The sequence below is a fragment of the Camelus bactrianus genome, chromosome 2, assembly GCF_048773025.1.
Source record: "Camelus bactrianus isolate YW-2024 breed Bactrian camel chromosome 2, ASM4877302v1, whole genome shotgun sequence".
Lineage (NCBI taxonomy): Eukaryota > Metazoa > Chordata > Mammalia > Artiodactyla > Camelidae > Camelus > Camelus bactrianus.
In genome coordinates this window covers 133,367,015-133,382,499 of record NC_133540.1, presented here as the reverse complement: position 1 = coordinate 133,382,499, position 15,485 = coordinate 133,367,015, and the positions used below count along the sequence as shown (strand labels likewise).

Sequence of the window (15,485 nt, the reverse complement as noted above, 5' to 3'; positions counted from 1 at the left end):
CAGGCCAATGGCTGGCACATAGCAGGCGCTCAGTAAGTAAAAACTGGGGGAAAGAAAATTGGCCATGATTTAGGCTTTATTTTGATGTCTTTTCAATTAAAGTCTGTAACTGAAACATGCTTTTTTGTTATCATTCTTGACAGTTAAGAGGAAAAAAAGTTCCAAATCGGAGGCCAAGGGAACCGTGTCTAAAGTCACTGGGAAAAAAATTACCAAGATCATCGGTTTGGGAAAGAAAAAGCCCTCGACAGACGAACAGACCTCCTCGGCGGAGGAAGACGTGCCCACTTGCGGTAAGAGGGGGCTTGCTGGCTGCCGGCCCCGCTCCTGCTCACCTCCGTGTCGCCGTCTTCCCAGTCTCACTGATTTGGCTCTGCTGAATTGGGCCTATGATCACATAAATGATAGGGAACGGATTACATTTTTATTGCCTATTAATGGGAGACTTTGCAGGGGTTTGAGATGATCTCTGAGGTCCTTTCAAGATGAAAAACAAACTCTCTCTTTGACCTCATGAAGTTCTTCCAAATTCCTTTTTAAGCAGTTTTAAACTGGAGCCCTTGCACGTGCCATTGGCCCCGGAGGGATAAAGTATGGTGGAACAGTGACCGAAGTACCACAAGCTCCTTCCCGTGGCCTGAAGTCATGAAACTAGACTTTCCCGTGCTGCTCCGTTTCTCAGACTTTAGCTTCAGGCCCAACCCAGCTCGTTGACGTCGCCCCTCGCCGGCCCAGGCTTCGTCCGTCAGTGTTTTCTGAGCAGACGCTGCTTGCTGGGACAGGGTCTGCACGTGGTAGGTGGTGGTGACCGGGATGGTCCCTGCTGTCCCTTGGTGTGCAGTCCAGCAGCCAAAGGGAGCCCTGAAACAAGGAGTCACAGAGACAGACGTGTGATGACTGACTCAGGAACACACAGGGACCAAGCTCCATGGATAAGTGACACTTCACATACGTCAGGTTCCCCAAGTGACCAGACTTATGAGAACCATGCGGCTCTTCTAAGGGAGAACCTTTAGAGGCTGAAAGATGGATATTTACCCTTTTAAGAAGTAGAGAATGGGCTGTCCCCTTCCTTGTGTCCCACAGTATGCAGGCAGCTCCCCGTCACTGTAAGTCCCATGATGCCTTTGATCTGTGGCCCCTCTGTCTACCCCCACCCTCTCTCTCTCACTGAGCATCTGCTCTGTCCGAGCTGTTGGTTGTTTTGGGGACACCAAAGGGTACGTGACTTAGATGCTGCTGTAAGTGCCCCACTTGGGCTGCACACACAAAGATGAGTTTATTCGGCAGAGATCCAGCCCCGGGTGTGAGCTCATACTGGGAGGGTGAGTGGGGCTCCAAGGTGGGTTGGCTGGGAGGAGGGATGGACAGCAGAGTGCGGGGCAGCGACACAGAGCAGCCTTGGGGGCTCCCTGAGGGACGATGGGGTGTATTCTCAGCTCCCTCTGGCTCTCACAGTTGTGATTCTAGGACGTCACAGGCGGTTGTGCAGAAGTGCGTGAGCAGGGAGGATGGCTGGGCAGGCAGCGGCGGTGGAGATGTCATCTCAGGGAGGGCCCCGAGAAGGGGCCACCTGGGGCTGAGCTGGGAGGGGAGATGGTGACACCAAAGGAGACCAGAGGTCTGGGAGCTCTGCATTCGGAGGTCCTGGACTGGCCCCGTCAGACAGCTGGGTCACAGAAGCGGGCCAACTGATGTGCCTTCCTATGTTCTGTCCCTGAAGAGAATTTGAGAGCAGCCGTCCTGCTGAAACTGAACCCGCTGGGCAGGGGTCCTGCAGGAGGGCAGAGGGGGGATCTGCTGATGCTGAGGGCCTGGTGCTCTCTGCCTTTCTGGGAGCAGCCTCAAGCCCTGGGGGGTGTGGGCCTGTTTCCCTCTCACGTTCACCGGGAGGGGAGATGGGAGTTAGGGGTTGAACATGGAACAGGGACTTCTCCAGCTAAAAGGGAACTACTTTCTTAGCTTTGTTTTTTGTTCTTAAAACTGCTCTAGGTCAGTGAAGGAAATAGAGGTTCTTTCATGAAGAACAATTAAACATTCATTGGAAGGCGACTTGGAGACTGTTGTCCAGGGCCCCCATTTTACACCTAGGACAGAGCACTCAGGAAGGCTGTGGGACTTGCTCTGAGTCACACAGCCCGCTGGGGACAGGGCCGGGCCTGCTGACCGGCTCTGTCCATGTGTGCAGCCCATGCGTCCTGCAGACCCCTCACATCCCCGAGGGCTCGCCACCCTCACGACTCCTGGTAGACAGCTGGTCCGGGACTTGCTCGGAGGCACACCAGGGCGGCTGCAGCCTGTCGCACCACGTGCGGGTTTCCCTCCAACTCGGAGTGGACATCTTCCACCGCTGCTGAGAGAGCACCCTTGTCCACAAGAGTTTAAAATTGTCATCTAGCTCTTTGCCAGGCCAGGGGAGGTGCCTGTAGAGAAAGAAAGGGGGAAGATGACAGTTTTCAGGTATTCTAGGACAGCTGCAAAGCCGCAGGCAGAAAGAGTGGCTGCATGAAGGCCCGAGACGCTGGCCCTGTCCAGCCGAGCCCCTGCAGCTGCGGGCCTCGTGCCACAGGCAGGCCGAGGGCCTCTGCCGCTGTTCGGCCCAGCTCTCACCCCTCTCTAGGCCCTGGGCCTGTGGGGGCTGCATTTGGCCCCAGCTGGATCTGCTCTACGAACAGCCCCTTGGACAAGATGCTCTGAGATGTGCACGCAGACCCCTAAGCAAAGCAGGGTCTGTTTCTGGCCCGTCTCCAGTGCTCACGAGTCCTGGAGTTACTGTCACTGTGTAAATTCAGCTGTTGTTACCAGGAATGCATTTCATGTTTTTCTCTCTTCCCCATCCTGTTTCTGTCCATCATTTGGACGAGTACCCATCCTCTCAACCATCCACCTTCTTCTCCTCTATGTCCCTGTTGGCCACCCAGAGCGGGGCGGGAACCTTAGGCTAATCCTGTGCTGAGGCAGTGCAGGGCCTCCAACAGTCTTATCTCTACTTAATTCTCGAGCTTTTTCCCTTCATTACTGGATTGCGGTTTAGGCCTAACTCACCCACCAGTCGTGTTCCCAGCACTGAGCACAGAGCCTGGCAGAAAACAGCAGCTCAGTGAACAGTTGTCGACCTGGTGAACTCCCTTAAGCAAGTTGCAGACTCCTCTGAGCCTCAGGTTCTCTACCTGTGAAATGGGCCCATACTCAAATTACTGTGTTGTCCTTCAAATTGAGGATTAAGTCATGAAACACGAAGCTCATTGCCTGCCTCACAATTTATGCTCAGTGAAAGGTCACTGATACTACTCACTTGTTCACCTGAAGAAAAACCTAAGCCTAGCAGATGTATTGAAGGCGGCCTCGGACAGGGCCAGGTGGGTGACTAGATAAACACAGAAGCTGAGCGAAAGGAAACTAGGGTGGAGGGCTTCACAGGTAGGATATTTCTAGGGTTCCTCTGATCTCTGTGTCCCGTGACTTTGTGACGTTTTTAGCAGTAGGATTTTTGGCAGATGTGCAGGAAAGTGACATGCTTCTCACTCTCTGTCATCATCCACCCACAAAGGGTCAGATGGCATTTAGTCAAGGGGAGGGAAGCGTTCTTGGCATAAGTTACCGTGTCAGGGGTGTGGTGAGTCCTTCCTACGCGTGCCTGCCAGAGGACATGTACCTCAGGTGGGACGGGGGTTTCGGTGTGGGCAGGGCCGGGACACTATTGGTGGGTTCTGGATGAGGGTCCCCTCCCCTGTGGCGACCCTGGCTGCTTCTCTGCTGCCCCTTCCCCCGACATTGCCTCTCAGCCAACTACAAACCGAGGCTTGCTGAGATGAGAGCAATGAACTCAAAAGCGTGACAAAGCCCAGGAGACGGCTCCCAGGCAGGCGCTGCCCTCTCCATCCTGGAGACGAGATCTGTGGACACGTGGCCCCCCCGTCAGCGGCCCTGCCGGCTCAGCTGCAACTGCTGGAGCTCGAGAGCCGACTGGCCCAGGACAGCTGACCCCCGCCCCCTGCAGTTGTGTGTTTGGGTCACTCAGGCCTGTGAAGTGACCTCACCGGTCACATGAAAGCCCCTGCACTCTTGCCACCATGGCTTTTGCAGGAAACCTTAGAGTTCTTCAGAATTGGAAGCAAAAATAATCTTAAAACATCAAACTGAAATTTCCCAAATTGTTAAGACAGAGTGACCTCTCCCTATAACATAAGTGGGAGTCAGAAAAAAAATTCAAGCAGTGCTGGAGTTGCCGTATAATGTGGGTCATCGAAATGCCCACGGCGAGCCTGTGAGCCTGTCCACAGAGCTCAGTCCATCCCAGCCTGGCTGCTCTTTGGCACCACCTGGTGGTGGGTGTCTGCCCTGTGATCATCTGGGGGCTGCTTGGGGTCCTGTGTCGCCAGGTGTTCCATCAGCCAGGCTAGCGATGTCCGGTGGGAGAAAGTTAGGGGACATGCGGCCTGCCCTCTGACCCCAGAGTCCTTAGAAGGGCTGCCTGTCCCTCACGCCCACGTCCCCCACCCAGGAAGTAGGAATTTCGGCCACCCCCGGCAAGAAGAGCTGAGGACGGTGAGCCTGGCAGAGGAGGCCAGCCACCAGGCATGGACACGTCTCCACAGAGTTTGCTGCCTGTTACCCTCTGCAGATCTGCAGATCTTGTTTTGCTTTTCCCTTTGGGGAGCTGCAACTAAATACGAGGAGGGCGTTAACACGTGGTAATTTCCTGTGACGTCGTGCTCGAAGTAAAGCGTGAGTCTGCCCAATATAATCTTTCCGTTTGTGGCTCACATGAAGAAACTCGTAGCGCTTGGTGACTCAGTCAGGGAAGAAAAGCCGGTGAGTACGTCCAGCCCTTCAGGAGACGCGGCACTCGCCTGTTAGCGGAGCCGTGTGGGCTGGTTAGAAGTCACAGCCACTCCATGAAATCTGTATTAGCTCTGGAAAAATGCATTGATGTTTGTGACAAATGAAAATGATCAGTTTCTTGTGTTTGAGGAGATTTCCTTTTTGAAAAATGAGGACAATTCTTGTAATTCCATCGCACGTGAAGATGTATATACGTGTGTCTCCACATCCACAGGGCGCTGCAGACACAGTGCAGCCTCAGAGACATGAATGACGAAATGCCACGCGCATTCAGACTCGGGCGTTCAGACCTCACAGTCAACAGAACCCTCCAGTCAGGGGGCTGCAGTAAGGGCCACTGAGGGCACCTGGGCCTCCAGGCAGGAGTCTCATACCAAGGACTTGCCGTCATTTGCTGGAATACTTCCAGTAGTGGGGAACTCATCCCCAGGCCTCCTGCTTCTTGGAGAGCTTCGTGTTCACACAGTGTATTTCTCATGCTGGGCCACGTCTGCCTCCCTGTAACTTTTCCCCCAATTTTGTCAATCGCAGCTGCTCAGAAGGAGTGTAAACCCCTTCCCGTGTGGTGTCCCTTCAGCCACTTGAAGACGCCTGCGCGGCCTCACCCCTCCTCTCCTTCCAGCACTGATGGCTCAGTGCCCTTCCACACACTCACGAGCCCCGGATCCCCGTGCATGTCCGGGAGCCGGTCCTTAGCACACACGCACCACGTCACATTAGGGCTTCTGGCGTGGTCTGTGCTGTCTCCTCAGAAGCCCCCCGAGCTGATCGAATGAGTCGTCTTGCAGGGGCGGCTCCTCCAGTTGCCAGGAGTTTGCGTGTGCAGATGTGCGGTGTGAGGGGTTGGTGTCTCCCCGGCTGCCTCCCAGAGACGGACGTGGGCGCGTCCCCGACCCCGTGGGGCCTGGGAGCTGACGGGCGCCGGGTCTCATTGCAGGCTACCTGAATGTGCTCTCCAACAGCCGCTGGCGGGAGCGCTGGTGCAGGGTCAAGGACAACAAGCTGGTCTTCCACAAGGACAGGGCCGACCTGAAGACCCACATTGTCTCCATCCCACTCCGCGGCTGCGAGGTCATCCCGGGACTGGACTCCAAACACCCCCTGACCTTCCGGCTGCTTCGCAATGGACAGGAGGTGGCTGTGTTGGAGGTAGGGCTGCGCACACGGTCATTTCCCTCCTGGGTCCAGCCAGACTCCCCGCCACTCCTTCCACCTGGGGAAGGCGGGGGCGGCCTTCTCTCTCACCTGGACCGTCTGGGGGGGTCCTGCTTTTCTTCTGCCCTCGCCTCCCTTCCAGGGGTCCCGACAGTGTGGACGGCACAGCCAGTTCCTCACGCAGCGTCCACATCAGACTGTCCGCCAGCTCACCCCCTTGTTTGATTTCCTCTCTGTATGTGTTCCCCTGGGAAATTAAATACACAGCCCCATACAGTGGGTTGCTTTTGAAAAGCGGCCACAAAACAACTTGTTTTAAAATTTCCGGTAGAACTTTCCCCCTGACTGTGGTCTGCCTCTGAAGTGGTGGTGCTTCCTTCACGTTGTCCTTGGGAATGCTCTGGGCTTCCTCACAGACGGAGCAGGTGCTTTTGGACAGCCAGTTGCCTGTAGACAGTGGCCAGTGAGCCAAAGTACGTGGAAGTTGAAAGAACACTTGGCTTTTAACAAACCCTTGGCTTTGTGTGCATTTTACTATTTGTTTGACTGCTTTTTTAGAGTTCCTTATTCACCAAAGCAGAAAAAGGCAATTAAAACTAATTTCTTAGTGACACACTGAAAACTTTCATTTTTGAAATTTAAAATTTTTATTTATCATCTATTATTAATTTATTCTTCTACCAAATTATTAATTCAGATCTTTTTTTCCTTTGTCTTTTATTCCAGTTAGTGTTTTCATGATTAAGATACAAAGATATACACACACATATGTATGTCCATGTATAAACAAATATCAGATCACAGAATTTCCAGAGTGCATGTTAAGTGTATCTGTGTTATATAGTCAATAGAAATGAGGATATTTTGGCTTTGGTGGAAGGGCTGATGTATGTCCTAAATTAATCAGATGCAGAGCCAAGTTCTAAATGACTGCAGCGATACTGCCCATGGAGGAAAGAGCGTGGGGCTTGTGGCCAAGATCAGAGAGGCCCAGTTAGCCAGTCTAGGAGGTCTTGGTGGGGGACAGGAGTTTGTTTCAGAGACTACTGTTTTTGTTGGGGGCAAAAAAAAAAAAAAGATTAACAGCATAGTTCTTCCACCTGCGGGGCTCCTCGCCCAGTGGTTTGGATGGTTTGAGATGACAGGTGAAAGGAGCGAGCCTGCCCCTCGTGGCTGACTCTGCAGCGTCTGATTTCACAGAAGGAAGGCCTGGCCTGGCTGAGGCCAGAGTGTCGGGGCCCCTGCCTTAGTTCTGTTGCAGACTTTGGTCACATCCAAACAGTGTCTGAAAAACAGAGCGTTGGGCCAGAGTCAGTGTGCTTTGTAAGCATTCATGCAGGCCAAAAACTGTCGGGTGGATGGCAGGAGAAAAAGCCGAAAACAGAAATGAGGAAGCTGTACTCTTGATGTAAAACAACGCGGATGCCATCTGAGAGCTTTGGCAGCAGATCTGAGGGAGGGTGCAGGGGCGGGAGCTGGCCCCCGCTGCGTTCAGGGTGAAGAGAGAAGCTGGCCAGGGTGCCGGGTGGAGAGAGAAGCCCCCGTGGGGCGGGGCTGGGGGGGGCGGGCCTTGTGCTGCCTCCGCTCCCGGCCCTGTAGGTGCAGCCCCATGTCCCCGGAGCCACAGTGGTCGTGTTTCACTGCCTTTGCCCTGTTCCAGTCTTGGCCTCAAACGCACGTCGAAGTAACACACAGCAGTCCACCGTAAGCAGAAACTTTGCCCGAATCAGTAAGGAAGTGCAGTGAGCCGGCCAAAAAGCTGTATTCGGTACTTTTTCTAAGATCGTTTTGTCTTAACTTTTGAGACAATTTCAGAATTACAGGAAAGTGAGAATGGTACAAGTAACTCCCGTATGCCCTTCACCCATACTCCCCACATACTAACATCTTACCATGTTTACTACCTCTCGTGTGGCTTCTCGCTCTCTGTGAAGTTTTTCAGAACCTTTTACAGATGTGTTTCTCCTTTGTCCCCAAAACACTTCAGGGTAAATTTGCTTAAAATGAAAGCTTTCCCTTACCCAAACCACTGTCTAATGATCAAAACCAGGAGATTAACACTCAGACAATACTATTATCTGACTTACAGATCTTAATCTGATTTCCCCAGTTATCCCAGTAACGCCCCCATAAGCAGAAGGAAATCCCAGGTCACGTGTTACATTCAGCTGCAAGTCTCTTTAGCCTTCTCTGTCTGGTCTCCTGCCATTGATACTTGTGATGGGTACAGACCAGTTATTGTGCAGAAGTTCCCTCAGTTCAAGCGTGTCTCCTGTTTCCCCGAAATTGGAATCTGGGTGTAGGTGTCCTTGACGGGCGGTGGGAGGGGCGGTGTGTTGTGTAATACCTCACACCAGCAGGTACACCTGTCAGTTTGTCCCACTGCTGAGGATGTTAACTTTGATCCCTAGCATGGGGCATCTTCTTCATGCTTCCCCATGCAGACTTACTGTGTTTCCCCTTTGTCTTCAATGAGCTTCATGTGGGAAGATAAGATGCTGTTCCAATATCCTGTTATCACTCACAGTTTCATCCACTAATTTTTAACATCCATTCATGGCTCTTGCCTGAAACAGTTATTACAACGACAGTTGCCAAATGGGGTGTTTCTAGTTCCATTATTCCTTCTGCACGTTATTAGTATCTACTAAAAGGGAGATTTCCCTTCCTCGCATTTAGTAAGCTATTCTTCTGTCTGTGTGTGTCAGCAGGGATTCATAGATTATTGTGTTGATCAGTGGTTATAATCCTTTATTGTCAGGACTTATTTTGGTCAAATTAACAGAGTTGGTCAGTGGAAAGCCCTCGGAGCTCTGTGGCCTTTGCTCTGTCCCTGTAATAACGACCCCGCAGTCCCCATCATTCTTGGAGCACTTCCCTCAAGCTGTGATGCAACACGATGTTCCAGGCTCGTCCGGCACTTCTCCCTGCCCCAGGCCTCTTGGAATCGGCCGTGCTCCAAAGAGCTCTAGTGGATCCCTCCCGGTGGAAAATGGTATTTAAAAACCAGATCTGGGTGAAAAGTGTACTCATTGTTACCGGAGTGTCATTGCCTCCAGGCCTTTTCATAGTCAAACATAGGAAATTGTGTGTGTGTGTGTGTGAACGTACACATACACGTATTCAGGCATGTATATATGTTATACAAACTTATAAGTGTGTATGTGCACATGTGTATACATACATATATGTATACACCCACATCTATATCCATGTATATCCTAAAAGCCACAAGATCATAACTAATGCTTCTAATTGCAGTCCAACACCACAAAGTTATCTTTTAAAAGCCTATGAAGAAATTCTTTAAAATGAAGAAAACTGTTAATAAACTGCAGTGTAATAGGATCAATCACGTCTTAGTGTATTGAAATACTTTAAAAAATGCTTAGATGAAACAGGAATAGCTGCACTGATACAGATTTGGTCATAGATACGTTCTTGGGATAGACTTGCTTTGGGAAGGTACAAAAGACTAGGGAAGAGAACATATTTGTGTTTTTTTTTAATTATTCAAGTATTCAAATCAATTCATTTCACTTTAGCAAACACTGATTACATTCTTACTCTGCAAGGCACGTATCTGGGATCCATCTGCTTTGTCCAATGGCCCCATCTGATACTGGCTGGGAATGGTCTGTTACTTGTATGACTCACTCGCCAATTCTGTCAGCACACATAAAACACCTTCTCTTGCCAGCAGCTCCTCCTCCTGAGAGGGTTTTGTGCCTGGCGTGGGGTACATACAATTACCTACTTGTCTTCTCATCAGTGTCCAGCTTGTCAAGGTTATAATAAAAAAACTCAATTTTCTTCAAGTCTTTAAGCTAAACTTACAAATCTTCCTTTACATAAAAAATTTGTAATTTTTACAAGAAGTTAAAATTTTATTTTTTCTCTGACAGTTAGCTCATACATTTGATAGCTCATTTGCTTTTAAACTTTAAATGTTATTTACATATTTGATCAATCAAATTTATTTAGACATTTTAAATACCATTATGAATGTAATGTAATTGGTTTTCTAAATCACATAACAAGGAAGGCTTAAAATTTTAATGAACCAAATCTTAAAGGTGTATTTCAGACTTGCAAATTAGGCAGGTAACATTTAGGTGGGGGGGGGGGGGCACTTCAGACATCTTAAAAAACAGCATGCTCAAAGCCGACCAATGATTATAGACATTTCTACACCTGTGTAAACACGACTAATATGAAAATGAAAGTAGGTTAATTTCCTACCATCTAATCAGGGAAATCAAATTGCCATTTCAGGCCCATTTAGACCACAGCAAGGGCTCCTGGTCCTTTTGCTGCCCAGATTTTATTGCCAAATGAAGGAGGCTTTCTAAACAACTTCCTTAGCTGAGATTTAAGTGATCACATTGATGTCTATGTTTTACAGCCTACTGCCTTTCCCTCCAAACAACTGGAAGGCACTTTAGGGCCTCGGATTTTTGTCTCCTTGGGAATAATCATTGTGTAACTTGCGCTTTAAGGCTTAGCGTGAATGCAGCGTGAATCCCGTGACTCAGACAATGACCGTGTCCTCCTCGTGGGTTCCACACCTCACGTGCTTCCTGTTTCACCGCCTCTCCCATGATGTCATCTGTTTATTGACGTATTAGCGAAAACGTTAGAACTCTTCACCATTATTTCAATAAAGTGCTCTTTTCCCCCTTTGACCTCAACAGGCATCTTCTTCTGAAGACATGGGCCGATGGATTGGGATTTTGCTGGCTGAGACGGGGTCCTCAACCGACCCCGGGGCTCTGCACTACGACTACATAGACGTGGAGATGTCGGCGAATGTCATTCAGACAGCCAAGCACACCTTCTGGTAAGACCCAGTGCTGTGTGAAATGCCCTGAAGTTAAACGACTTCATTTTTTCCCTGATTTTTTTCACTGTTTTTGTAAGTATATAGCCTTAAAGAGGAAAAAACACCAGCTAAAGACTCTCCTTTTTGTATTATATTAATCAAAATTTTGCTGAAATATTTGTCATTTCAACCATCTGTGTTTTCTCTTAGAACAAGGATTGGCAGACTTCTCTGCAGAAAGCAAGATAGTGATATTTTTAGCCTTTTGGACCAAGTATTCCTGTTAAAACTACTCAGCTCTGCCACTGTAGTCACACACAATACATAAAAGAATGGACGTGGCTGTGTGCCAATAAAACTTTATTTGCAAACATAGACAGTGGGCCAGATTTGGCCCCTGGGCTGTAGTTTGCTGACCCCTGTATGAGGGGAACAGTTCTATAAAGCAGAGCTGATTCTACATATTGCTGTAATGGGAAGTGAGTTTTCAAGGCTGTCAGTCATGTACTTTTAAAACTTAAATTGTGATTTTTTTTTAAAAAGGCTATTATGTACAAAAGCATTTTTTTAAGCCATGAATGTTTCTTTAACATAATGATGGCAAAGATTATTATAGCAGCAGTTCTCAAAGCATGGTCCGCAGACCCTTAGGGGTATTTAAGGCCCTTTCAGGCAGTCCCAAAGGTCAAACTATTCTCATAACGATGCTAAGAAATTCTTTTTCTCCTTGGCTGTAGTGACATTTGCATCAATGGTGCAGAAGCAGGTGGAGGGCAAATTGGCTTAACAGCCTCAGTTGTCACACCACACTGCTATCACCATTGTCACTGCCACACACTTGCAAAAAGGAAATGCTGGATTCACTTAAGATGTCTGTGGTGAAGCAGTAAAATTATTACTTTTCCTGTGAAGGGCAGGTGGTGGGTATTGTTATTAAATCTCTTGAGCACGTGTCTTTTTATCATTTACATGACATAGCTGGCGGGGGGGGCACATAAAGCTCTTATGTTCGCTGAACTGCCGTGTTGTCTTAAGGAAAAGCTCTTGTAAGACTGAGTTGCTAACTAAACTAGCTGCTTCCCCCCCCCCTTTTTTTTCATTTTTACTTGAAAAACAATTTAGCAGATGAGCTGTGGTTATTCAGACTAAGGTATCTGCAGACATTTTTTCAAAAATGAGCCAAGTGAACCCTTTATCTCAAGGGAAACAATTGGCTGTGTTTGTTGCCTGTGATGTGGCTGAGCTTTCACTCGGAAATTAGAATTTGGGGAAATTGGTATCTGCCACCGGGAGCTGACGGCTTCAATACTTAGGCTTTCCTGGTGAGACTGGTGGTGATGTTGAGCGTGAGTTTTCTGGTATTGCATGAAGCGTGTCAGCATTCAAAGGTGTGCATAAATCTTGCACCAGCAGAAGGCCCGTTCTACGTGCAAGATAAAACTCATGGGCTCTCCTGCAAAAGAGGACCGAAAGCTTGCTGCTACAATTTCAGTTCTACATCGCAACTAATCATTAAGAAATGACCACTCGTCGAGCTTTGGTGTAGTATCAAAGCACATCTACGGTTACCTGGAAAAGCTATTAAAATGCGCCCCACCCTTCCAACTGGGGATCTGGGGCAGGCTGCGTTTCCTTCACACACTTTAAACAAAACAGCAGCCTGTGACAGGCTGAGAAACAAGTGTGAGAATCCAGCTGTTTTCTGTGAAGCCAGATGTTGAATAGAGTTACAAACGTGTAGAACCAGGACCACTTTCCTCACAATTTTTTTTTTTTTGGATAACATAGTTAGTTTTCGTAAAAGTATGTTGAAATATGTCGGATTTATTCCTGTTACTTTTAAATGAATAAAAAAGAATACGTTTTTGAGTTTCAGTTTCCAATAAAGGAAGCATTGATAACACCACAGAAACGAAAGCTCTTTGGGAGTCCCCGGTAACTTTTAAGGATGTAAAGACTAAAACGTTTGAGGATTGCTGATCACAGGAGTGAGTCAGGGAGACGAAGCGGCAGCTGACTCGTGTTGCATACTGCCCACTGCCTAAAGCAAGGGCTGGTCAGCCTTTCCTGTGAAGGGCAAGATGGTGAGCAGTTTCAGCTTTGCCGACCACACGTTCCCCATGGTGACAACCCCTCTGTCGCCATGCCCAGCTCTGCGTGGTCGGGGAAGAGCAGCAGGACGGTCCTGAGACCAGTGGACATGGCCGTCTTGGCAGGGGTTTGCTGTGAGCTGTGCCGTGGGATTACGAGGGGAAGGGCGCTGGGCCAGGAGGAGGGAGACCGGGTTCTGGCCCCGCTGTCCTAGTTACTAAGCGGGAAGTTTTGGGCAAGGCATCACAGCCTCTCCGTGTCTCAGCTTCCCTGTGTGGAAGATAGAGGCGAGTTCAGAGGGCGTCCAAAACTTCTAGCTCTGATGTCTGTGGCCCCTTGATTCCTGCTTCTGTTTTAGAGAGACTGGACTGGAGCCGAGGAAAGGAGGACTGAAACAGAGCAGGCAATGGAGTTACGTAATCAGCAAGTGACCATAAACAAACCAACAACGTTGGCAAGCCCTCCGGGGCTCCCTAAGACAATGAGACCTTTGAATGTGAAGATGAGCATGGACGCTCACACTGTCCTTTGCCCGCTTCACGTGGACACCGCTGGCTGGTTTGTCCACACACGTGGTGTTACGGGGGATTCGAGCAGTCTTCCTTTGTGTCTCAGGTGGTGGTGCAGAGTGAACGGTTATCAGTGCTCAGCCAGGACATCCTGGGCTGGGTACAGATGACTCTGGCCCATGTTAGGGATCAGGCCGCCGCTCACCCGACTACGGGAAATAGCCTTGGCAGAAGGAAGTAGTCGTGTACAACTTTAACAGAAAATCTCCAGGAGTGCGAGAGGATTTTTGGCATATAAACCACCTATTCTTACTACTGTTCTGTTGTGTGAAAACCAGGCGGCGTGGTCTGGTGCTGACTCTTCTGCGGGCCCTCAGCACTTTTCCATCACCACATTTTATCTAATCAGCAAAATTACAATGACTCTTTTGATCATGTAGTAAATAAAGCACATTTAAAGCAGCTTTTTAAGAAATGTAATGTCCAGTTTGGCAAAATCTACACACCTAGGGTGATGTGAAAGAAAGGAGGTCGTGGTTATTACCTGTACTACCGTGGGCATTACTCGTTTCCAAAAAGCCTCTCCTAGGTCCACACTGCAGCTCTGATGGTAATAAACAAACTGACAACCACATTTAAGAGAAACCTTGACTGCAAATAGTTCCCCTGGAACACAAAGGAGTGGCATGTTCATCTAAACCAAATGTGAGAAGGCCACATTTTTGAGAAAAGAATGTAGATTGCAAAACTGAAAACTTATTTATTAAAAATATGCTTGTAGTGAGTTTATGGCTGAAAGAATGTTTGCCAGCCTATTAATATCTTTATAGGAGATGTTACTTAGCAGCAGAGTTCATTTTTATTTATTAGTTTTCTGCTAAACCTTCTTGTAAAACTTACAGGAGAAGAGATTTAACAAGGAAACAGTGTTCAAAATATAAACTGTGGTAGCTTGCCAGTGTGGTAAATAATCTAAGATTAAGTTAATCTTTGCCTTTATGTGTTTTTCTGTGGGGAATTTTCTGTGCATTGAATTACGTCTGAGGGAGAAAGGGCAGTAATATATTTTGGGAAGAGGACAATAAAAGAAAAAATAGTCATGTCAAGTCTCCCAGAGAAGTGCTATATTTAAGAGTATTAATAAGGTAAACAGTTGAAATGCACTTTTCTGGAGACCTATTTTTAAGTAACATATATAGGTGACCGGATGCAAGGAAAACTTTCTGAAATTTTCTTCTGAAACTCTTTTCAAGACATGCTTGGTTGGAGACCCACAAGACAGCTATAGCAATCCTGATGACAAGAGCTGTAGGTCAGCGTGGACAAGGAGAGGGCACAGACAGACTGCCAGGGAGCTGTCCGCTTGAGTCACCCTCTCACCTGAAGCCCTGGGAAGTGACTCTAAATGTACTTCCTTAAACCCTAGATGAGCCTTGCACGTGTTGCACTAAGTGAAGTAAGCCAGGCACGAGAGGACGAATGCTGGGTGGCCCTCTCACACGAGGTGCTGGAGCCGGCAAGTCTACTGAGGCAGAAAGTGGAATTGAGGGGGTGGGGACAGAACTCCAGTTCGGGAAGATGCCAAGCTCTGAAGACAGGTGGCGGTGATGGCCACACAGTGATGCGAATGTACGTAATACCCCAGAGCTGCACACTTAAAAATGCTTAACATGGCAAAGCTTCTGCCATGTATATTTTACTAATACATATATTTTTTCTATGTCTTTAGTTTTTGGCTTAGCAAGTGGCATGTGATCTCTTATCTCACTTCCACTTCTCTATTTGGCTAAAAATCCCATTGTAGAGAGAGCACCAGGCCAGAAAACGAGGGACCTACTCCTACGTCTTGGCTCCACTCGCTGTTTAGGGCCCGGAGACTTGGTTTTGGGACCCAGGTCCCTCTCTGTGAGATGAGGGCTGGGCTAGCTGGTGGCTGAGGCCTCGTCCAGCTAGGACATCCTCCGTGTCTGTGACCTCCCATCCTTGTGTCCTGTGAGTCAGAAGCATCCCGCCGGTGTCTGTTCCAAGTCAGCTCCTGTCCTGCCCCTCGTAGTCCACACTCC

General features: G+C 48.7%; 1 protein-coding gene across 5 annotated transcripts in view; it reads left to right on the top strand.

Moving 5' to 3' along the window:
• The window catches only part of AFAP1 (actin filament associated protein 1), a 135,466-nt gene that overhangs the window by 96,086 nt on the left and 23,895 nt on the right, over positions 1-15,485 (top strand). For all 5 annotated transcript variants that reach the window (XM_074350853.1, XM_074350862.1, XM_074350869.1 and 2 more), the window contains 3 exons: positions 144-293; positions 5,783-5,994; positions 10,695-10,840. In XM_074350853.1, the coding sequence (XP_074206954.1) occupies positions 144-293; positions 5,783-5,994; positions 10,695-10,840 (508 nt within the window). The remainder of the gene's footprint in view (positions 1-143; positions 294-5,782; positions 5,995-10,694; positions 10,841-15,485) is intronic.